This window comes from Notolabrus celidotus, chromosome 4 (assembly GCF_009762535.1).
Source record: "Notolabrus celidotus isolate fNotCel1 chromosome 4, fNotCel1.pri, whole genome shotgun sequence".
NCBI lineage: Eukaryota > Metazoa > Chordata > Actinopteri > Labriformes > Labridae > Notolabrus > Notolabrus celidotus.
In genome coordinates, this window is record NC_048275.1 from 31,653,605 (window position 1) to 31,663,514 (window position 9,910).

The following is a 9,910-nucleotide window of genomic DNA, read 5'->3' on the forward strand; positions in this document are numbered from 1 at the left end:
TACATTTGGAGGAAGCAGAGAGAAAACTGTAAATGGAGTTAACATATCAACAGATTGGTTCATCAGATGTATGGGCTTTGTTTGAAGGATGAACGAAACAGAAAGATCCCTCCTTTAATTGCAGATAACGCCAAAACCTACAATATTCTAAAATCAAAGCCCTGTGCCTTGGTTTTATTGCTTTCTGTTCTTTACCTTTATTATCTTTGTGGCATTTGTGAAACCTGCTAATCTGTGATACAGTGACTCTTCACTAGGCTGCAGTGTGGATGTGGTTGGTGCTGCCTCCTACAGCTGTCTTGCTAACTCTCATATTGCAGCTTTCCCATCAAAAGAAAGACACCAAAATCCCAGACACTCTACCTCCAATAGACTCAGCACCCGCTGCTAATCTCGTAAAAAGCCAGAGGCCACATCCACCCACATACTTCCAAACATTTTACTTTCTCTCAGGGAGCAAATCCTAACAGTTAATTACAATAGACCTCACTCCACTCCTCCAACCACCAGCTTTATAGTTTTCCTTTTTTTATAAAAAGCAACGCGTCCTTCTTGGCATCTTCTTGTTTCCTGACACAAGTTCATGTAACATTCAGTATCTTTGATGGCTGTTATTTGTGCCCATGTAAGCAGAGTCAAATATCAACACAAAAATAGTAAAGTGATTTTGTACATCTTTAATCAAAAACAAATTTCTGTACAAAAAAAACTACTTGTTAATGAAATGTATTACAATGTGTGAATGAAACAGAAACACATGCAGATTAATAGAGCCAAAGTATGGATCTCCTGAAGCAAATCAATAATGGTTTCTAATTACAGCAACATATATAATATGACTTATCTTTTATATCACAACTTATATTTCAAACACTTTGTGAAGCAGACAAAGAATAACTGAAAAAAGGGAAAATGGGAATGAAGTCCTAATAACTAGAGTGCCAATTACTTAAACAGCACAAGTAAAGAAATTAAAAACAAAGTAAGAAGTGATTCTCATTCATGTCTAGCCAAAAGATTTTGGGTAGACATGGATATACATTTGGGATAGACATTAGTTATACCTGAGCTGAAGTTCATTTTGGCCTGTTTTCTCATCTCTCTATGCCTGTATGAAGCTTCCTGTCTAGATGTTGTCAACATTCACTGTTGATGTGTCGTCATCATTGCTCTCTATTTTGCAACAACACACAGGGGCCACAAACTTACCAAAGGTCTCCTTTCTAATCAAAATATACAGAAATAGATCTGCAAGAGGACTCAGCTTAGCAAACATAAAGGGCAGGTTGTAATAAGTGTAGTCAAACATGCCTCCCTTTGCCAGGGGCCAAAAGATGCTGGGCAGGAACAGCAGCGTGTAAGTGAGCAGCACCAGGACCAGAATTCCAACAATTCGTCGTTTCTCTTCAGAGGGGACCGAGACAGAAGCAGAGAGGGCTCGAAGGGTCCCAACCAGGAAGAATATAAACAGTGGGAGAGGAATGATGAGGAAAACGGAGAAGATGATTTGTGTGACCTTACTATCAACCCAGGGAAACACAGTAAGGCAACAGATAGGAGATATGACCCAGACCACGACACAGACTATCACGGAGATCTTGATGGTTCGTTTGAATCGGTACCACAGTGGGTGGGTAACGACCAAGTACCTGCAGTACGAGAGTACGAGAGTACTTTAAACAGGTGCAGGAAAATACAGACAGTGTAGCGGTAAACATAGATTGTAGATGGATAGTTACCTTTCCAGAGAGACACACACCATGAAGCAAACACTGGCCACTAGACCACAGCAGTAGAAATAATACACAATGCCATAAGAAATGCCATGGATGCGTTGTGACTCAAATGCGATCATGCAGCAGAGCTGAATGAGGTCTGAAATGAGAAGGTTGATGACGTAGATCGGAGCAACATGATCCTTTCTCACCTGCAGGAAAATATTGATAAAAGTAAACAAGCAGTTGTACACATGGTCTGCACTCTGAACTTTGGTTAAAGGTTATGTACTACATGGGAATACAGTTAAGAGTCTAGTGGGAGGGTTAGTAGTTGGTCATAGAAAGATGTCATCAGTGTCAATGACTCAGTAACTATGGAGACATCACAAAAGTCCATCTCTGGGTATAGTTAAAAGTGCCTAAAGGTCTGTGAATTAACAAAGTCAGTAATAGTCAGCCTCTGGCAACCTAAATACTTACAAAATGTCACACTTCCTCTGATCATTTTTTAAAATCAAAATTGTAAATGAAGGTCACTATGTGTTGCTCTCTCCCTCACAACCTACTTAAACATAGTGCTTAAACCTCAGCAGTTTAGGCAGTTTTGCTTCGATTGTTATTTGATCAAAGTAAATGAAAAAGTTGAATGTTTGACTTTTTGCCCTGCTTTTTCTTCCTCATCAGATTAAGTATTATGCATGTGTAAAAGCTCACATTATTTTCATGTTAAGCTAGCACCCAAACCAGATCCTCCAAAGACAAGCAGTTCCACAGAAACAGTAACTCAATGAAGTCATAACCTACGTACAAGAGAGTAAAGAGCATAGATAGCCACGAGCGTCAAAGGAAGGCAGATGGAGATGATTATGCATGTCACGACATGCATTCTGAAACGATCTTCAATGAAACGCTGATGTTCAAGGTAGTATATGAAGATTTTTGGGAGAGATGTGGTGTTGTTGTTGATATCCTCCATTGTTCAGAGTGTGACCTGAATATATAGAGATCAAGAAAAAGAAGGAACATTACACACATAAATAGCACCATGACCTGCACAAGTTATTACAACAATTGCATTTGTCTGTTGGTATTTTTGATGGATGCTGAAATGCACACCAGCACCTGTATGGGATCTCCTTCTCTGTAACTTCTCTGCTGGCTCTTTCTTTTCACTCAACCAGTCCTGTAATGATGACAAAGCACAGTGAAAATGTTGTAAACTAAGGGGTTTGAGAGAATGTTCTTTATCACAATGTATTGTTTCCTGCACTATGTAATGGGGGAAAAAAACGTAAAAAAAAAAAATGTTCATGATAATGTTTTTATCAAGTTGTCAACAGGAAGAGGTGAAATCAAACACAGCACAAGATGTTAAGTTATGTATGTGACGTATGTGATCAGATTGTCCCCAGCATTGCTCTTGCTATTCAGAATGAATCACCTTTGTCAACGCCTTTTGACCAATCAGAATCAAGTATTTAATACAGCAGGTTGATTAGTAAGAAAGCTGGGTAATAATGTAATAAACGGTTTAACAGGCATCAAACTTGAACGCTTCTTTTGGTCAAGTCATTGTTTTTTTGCTAGTGGAGAATGTTTCTTCTGACATATGGTTATAGTTACTGTTAAATAACAAGAAACCAATAAAAACAGAAAGAACGAGAGAAGAGATGAAAGGTTCCAAATCAGTTGTCAAATCAGAGCTGTTAAATCTGTTGAACATGGGCTCGTGGGACGCAGGGTTTGAATCCCACATGGAGCTAAGAAAATACAGGCTACGTTTTTCCTATTTATCGTCCGCTTTTTAAAATTATACCAAATATCTCGAGCTGATCATGCATTTTAATATTTATATACACCTATGGTAAATGGATGGACTTGTACTTATTCTAGTCTACCCTTTTCTAGTTTTTCTGACCACTCAAAGCGCTTTTTCACTACTCGTCACATTCACCATTCATACACTGATGGCAGAGGCTGCTATATAGTAAGGGACCATCAGTATTGTCTAATCTCATTCATACACATTCACACATTGCTGAACAACAGCGGGAGCAATTTGGGGTTCAGTGTCTTGCTCAAAGAGACTTGACCATGTGACTGCCGGAGCTGGGATCGAACCACCGACCTTATGATTGATAGACGACTGACTCTACCCACTGAGCCACAGCTGCCCCAATTTTATATAATTTATTTATAACTGAATTGAATTGTTTTGCAAGTCATAAGTTTGTTTCAAGTCTATGATTTCAAGTCCTGAATCGAGCACGCAAAGACAGGCAAGTCCTGTGTCAAGTCCAATACCCTAAACATTGAATTTTGAGTCCTAAACAAGTCATTAGCACTCATCTCCAAATGAAATGCCACTTAAACAGAGATATAATCTACTAAATTCACACAGCACATTAATTCTTTTCAGAACTTATTTATTATCTTCTTTATTTAGAAAAACAAGATCAGTGTGACTGATCTTATTCACACCAAAAGGACTTGTGACGTTGCACAAATATTTGTATTGCAGTAGGCCCAAAACGCTGGTCATATAGTGTGTCTAAGCTGTAGTGCAGTCACCCACCACTAGCTGGAGCTACTGCCATACTGCTAAAACAAACACAGGTGACAAATGGCATCTTGTAGAGCAGAGTTTGGCTGTATTTTGATCTGGAAAATGGAAATAAAGTGGTATGTGGGCTTTGTGTTGTTAAACTGGCATATTACCACTTGACCAGATCAATGCATCACTAGTACAGGCATGTGGATGCTAACCTGCCCAGAGTACTGAAGGGAGCACTGTTAGCCAAACTCAGCAAGCCAATTTGACATTGTTTACCCCCAGACTTTGATCCCGTGTTTAGCTGTGTTAAATAAACAAAACAACTGAATGATGGTCTTGCAGTTTCCAGCCTAAACTATTTAACTAGTAGGCATGTTAGGTAAATTATGCTTGCTGTTAAGATATCATTATCTAAAGCATTATCTTGCAACAAATAAACTTACAGGGAATTTAACAATATGGGTGTGGCTGGTCTGCACTTGTGAGTACCTTGTAGCACCGCTGAGCTGAGTGCAGCAGAATATTTTTGGGAAATAAAAACCTAAAATATCATTATTTGTGAGCACTAGCTAGCACTAACTTGCTCTATAAGAATATTCGAGTGCAAAGGCAAGGCAAAGCTCAACTCCAGTGAGCCCTGAACGTGCATGGAGGCATACAACATAACTGGCAAACTACAGACAGAGCTAAAGAGCAGAAAGATGCTGGCACATCAGAGCACAGGGAAGGGTGCCAGGGTAATTAATGAGGACAGCTTAACAGTGAAGGGCCGAAAGCCCCACAATACAAAGCCCTGAGTGGAGGACATGTCGGACACATAACTCAGGACATCTCCAGGCAAGCAAGGTCTGCAATGTTGGCACTGAGAGAGGACCCAGAGGACCTCCAAATTGGAAGAAGCCCAAGGCTCAGATATCTGGAGTGCTTCTTTCTAACCAGTAAAGTGAAGTGAGGAAGAAGATGCCATGATCAGGAGTAGGGAGGTTAACAATTAATCAATACTCAATTAATTGATTGCTAACTTACTCAAACACATTTTTTTGTTTTCAATTTTCTATCACGTTGCTTCGCATTTAAAGCATATTTCGATGTGAATCATGTGTTGCGTATGGGTTGCCATTTGTAAAGTTGTGTACACTGAAAATAACAGCGACAATTATCCACATTTAGCTCCAAAATATCATAAAAACGTAATGTGAATTTTTAAAAATCACTTCTTTTTCAATCACATTTAGGGAAAAATTTGTGATCTTCTTCACATTTAATTTTGTTGTGAAAAACATATTAAAGTGACAATCACTGTTAAATCCAAATGCTAAATAGAAATATAAATGTTAACTGTTCAATCTAAATCTTAATTCTAAATGTTAAATGTGCTCTGGGATCCTAAATATTTAGCCAATATGCAAATTCACAATGCCGCCTAACAGAAATACAAAAATTAAAGCTTCATAAAGCGATACAGACTTAGCAATAACAACTAAGCTTGTCCGTACCATAGACTGGGTCAGTGCTGTCTCTGAGCGTTGTGAAATCTCTTTATGGTCTCCAATACTGCCTTTCCAACATTTTTACAGCGGGCAGTCCGGCTATTAAGCCGTAGGAGTCACTACTGACAGACTATGGTTGGGATATCTGGATCACATTATGAAGCAACATTTAAGAATTGCTGTGGGTAACACATTTGCTGATAAGTGTGTGCAAAAGATGATGTGTTGAACTCTGTGAATGCCTAAAAATAAATAGACAAATCCTCAATTATGATAAAGATCTTGTGCTCCTGGCTGTTTACATCCCTCCTTACAAAAACAGATACTCTAATGTAGATGTGTTTGATGAACTGACCCTTATTATTCTTGAGATTAGTATTGAAAAAATCATGTTCTTATCTGTGGTGATAAGAACGCTCACACCTAAAAAAGAGATAAGGTTATTTTAACAGATGTCAACAATCTGAACCAAGAAGAAAAACAATGTGGATACATAGCACCAAAGAGAAAGCTGCTGTACACACAGACTGTAGGAATTATGGCAGCTCTGTGTATTGAACGGAAGATGATGTGGGGATCATATTAATACTGGGGGAACAACCACAGAAGACAACAGTGTGATCGACGACATGATAGGGTCATCATTTGTTCTGAGCGAGGTTAAAAGCTTCTGTGTACAGGAGTCTGATAAGCAATACATTCGTGACACTTAGGATATACACATTGACAAGATGTATTACTGGGTAAGGGTTAGGGTTTTTCAAATTCATAGGAAATGTACAGCTTGATAAGATGAATGAATTGATATGAAATGTGCTCCTCTGTTGACCATTGCATAGTTTTTCTACACCACAATAATGATCTCTGGTATCATGTTCATGTGCAGATAGCATTCACTCAATAGCTCTGGTGTTACAGGTGGTAGCCCAACCACTTCTTCATGGTTTGCTCTAAAACTGAATTATATGCAGTGGTGGACAAAGTACACAGCTTCATTACTTAAGTCAAAGTATAGATCCTCCAGGTCAAATATTACTCCAATACAAGTGAAAGTTGCTCTGTCAAATTATTACTTGAGTGAAATTACTGAACTACTTCCTTTTAAAAATACTTAAGTCTTCAAAGTACTTTTTAAAATATCTCAAACGTTGTATTTTCAAAAAACATAAATGCAGTCAAGAATACATAGGAGTACATTCTGTTACATTATGTGTTTTCTAGAAACCGTTACTTGAAATCTCTAAAAACTATACCATGGAATAAAAACAGAAACTAAGTTACTCCAAGCACAGACAACTTAGTTTGAAATGTTCATCTGGAATAAAACAAAGGTTACATATCTCAAAACGCTTTCTCAGGTTGGACAGTGAATTTTTGTATGTTTGGGCAGAGTGGGAAACAGGGTGAACATTTCAAACGATACGTATCATTCTTCATTTCAAAAACCTCTAACACGGGCTGAAGATGTATGGCCATGGGTGCTCATGTGGAGAATTATAGCCATCATTACCACCTCTAAATGAACGGCCTGATCTGAGTGAAATTTGCTCTGTGTTTGCTCCATGTCCAATTGTGGTGATGCACGATATACAGGTATGATTAAACCACTGAGACAAACAGAATACACAAACACAGTTTACTGTCTTAGGAATCAGATTTCAGAAAAGAGAAGGAAATTCATGAGCTGACGTCAAAGCTAAAGTAGTGAGTAACTAGAGCATTGATAGAAATGTAGTGGAGTAAAATTAATAAGTACCACCAAAAAAATAATACTCAAGTAAAGTACAGATACTCAAAAAATGTACTCAAGTACTGTACTCAAGTAAATTTACTCTGCTACTGTCCACCACTGATTATACTGTATGTTGCCAGATGCTTCAAACAAAGTGGATTCTGGGACAAGTTGTCCTCTGGCTGGGAATGAGTGAATAGTATAAATGTCTGATTTTATAATTGAAAGGAAATATACTGACTCGGTTTTAAATCTCAAGAATTTTCCAGTCATGAAGCTCGAGTTCAGGTGAAGTCACAAGTCACTGGTGTTAAATTCCAAGTCGAGTTGTACGTTTTTTATGACATTGTCGAGACTAGCAATTCATGTGGCTTGATCCCACACCTCTGATTAAATCAATCCAAATAACATCTTTACTGTGTTTATTGTCGTTTTTGAATGTCAATTAAATTATTTGCGGAGAAAAATGAATCAAAAGGTAAGGTTTAAAGTTACTGCTACTCTCACTAAAACATCATTTTCAGTCTTAGATAATCTAACCCTATCCTACAGGAGTGTCATCAATAATCTTAAAACCACAACATTCTTTCACGCCTTAGTTATCATCTTGTTATCATTGCCTATGAAACTGAATACTTCTCATTCGGTCAATGTTGGGTCAAAACAAACATTGATATTTAGAACAGGAATGTGTCAATGGCTAAGGGACAGTCTTCATTTGTGAATACAACATGTTAGATTTATTAAAAACTGATGGAAAATATTTAACTTTTCACAATGGTCACATTTTTTGAGCTTCATCAGTTTTTCATATTTCACAAATAAAACTGAAACTTTTATAAGTATATATGATAAACCACACACTTATACTACAAATAGAAAAAGCAGATCGAAAAACAACAAAAAGTTGCATCACCCAAATTAACATTATATTACACTTGTTTTTATTATTTTCACTGATGTTTCTTATAAGATCACAACATTGACTCTATTAAATATTGAACACTTTAAAAGATCTCACCTGAATGAAGTCCCTGCACACTTCTGTTTGTCTTCATCCAAACCGTCCACAGTGATGATGTTAAGTGATAACGTCCACCAGCATCCTGATGATATATAATTATCACTCCTCTTCTAAGAAACTCAGAAAAAATGAGTCAGTTATGATCGTGTGTCTACTGAGGGAGGACGCGATTGCATCATAAGCACAAACCATGTGAAGCCAGGAAAGCAGAAGCCTTTTTTTACATGTTGCTGATTTTATAGCTTTGGATCTTCTACTCTAAAGAGACAAATGGTTACATCTTATTTTACAGACAATTGCTTTTGTAAAATACCGTGGCTGGGAAGTGCAATGCAAATTTACAAAGGATGAGACACTTTTACAAAGACATTTATATTTTATAAAACATTTATACATTTTATAAACAAAATGACATTAGCAAAACACTTTTACCAAGGCCAAAACAAATTTACATTTAAGAAAACAAATGTATACATATCACTTTTACAAGCGTTTTTTGATTTTTTTTTGGCAGAAAGAAACAGACTGTCCTGTCAATCACAAGTCATTTTCATGTATCCCTTAAAAAAAAAAGCCAAAATAAATTGGAAAAAATAGTGATAATACTGGACATTTTCGGTCAGAGACTATGAACAATTCTCAGTTTCCACTGAGTTATTTCAGTTCAGACTGTTAATGGACTACCTCATAGTGTAATCCAGCCAATCACAGCTTGATCTGATGTGTAAATTTAAAACATCAGCCATTTGAAATAATAAAAAAAAGCGTTCCACTATTAGTCTGAACTGAAATGAGTCAGTGGAAACTGATATTCTTTATTCATAATCCCTGACTGAATATATCCAGGATTATCGCTATTTTTTCCAATTTCGTTTGGCTTTAATTTTGAAAGGACACATAGGAATGACCTGTGATTGACAGGACATTCCGTTTCTCTCCATCGAAACAAACCGCTCACTCGATCACTTCCAGATCACTTCCTGTATTTGGTACATTCCTTTGACGCCAGAATCTGCTGTTTGTGTATTTGTTTAGGGACTCGTAAAAAAGTTCTGTCGCTTGTAAAAGTGTTTCTGATTTTGTAAATTTGTTTTTTTAAATGTTAATTTGTTTTGTTCTTGGTAAAAGTGTTTTGCTGATGTAATTTTGTTTTATAAAATTTAAAAATGTTTTCCAAAATGTAAGTTTGTCTTCAACTTTGTAAAAGTGTTTTATCCTTTCAAAATTTGCATTGCACTTCCAAGCCACCGTAGTAAAAGATAATAAACAGGTGAAACTCAAAAGTTAGACTGTTGTAAAAAAGTTTAATATTTTCAAATGTTCAATATTTTCCAGAAGTTTTAAAGACATGAAAAAAGGTGCAGTGTGTACCGTGATACACATCGTAATACA

The 9,910-nt window shown here is 36.9% G+C and overlaps 1 protein-coding gene across 1 annotated transcript; it reads right to left on the minus strand.

Annotated features, from left to right (window-relative positions):
- Window positions 1–662: 662 nt before the first annotated feature.
- On the minus strand, window positions 663–8,588 carry LOC117811837 (G-protein coupled receptor 4-like). The gene is made up of 5 exons (XM_034682312.1): window positions 8,516–8,588; window positions 2,841–2,901; window positions 2,527–2,709; window positions 1,740–1,927; window positions 663–1,649 (listed from the first exon to the last, which is right to left on the minus strand). The coding sequence occupies exons 3-5, from the start codon at window positions 2,692–2,694 to the stop codon at window positions 1,127–1,129; spliced, it is 879 nt and encodes a 292-aa protein (XP_034538203.1). The 5' UTR covers window positions 2,695–2,709; window positions 2,841–2,901; window positions 8,516–8,588; the 3' UTR covers window positions 663–1,126.
- Window positions 8,589–9,910: the final 1,322 nt, after the last annotated feature.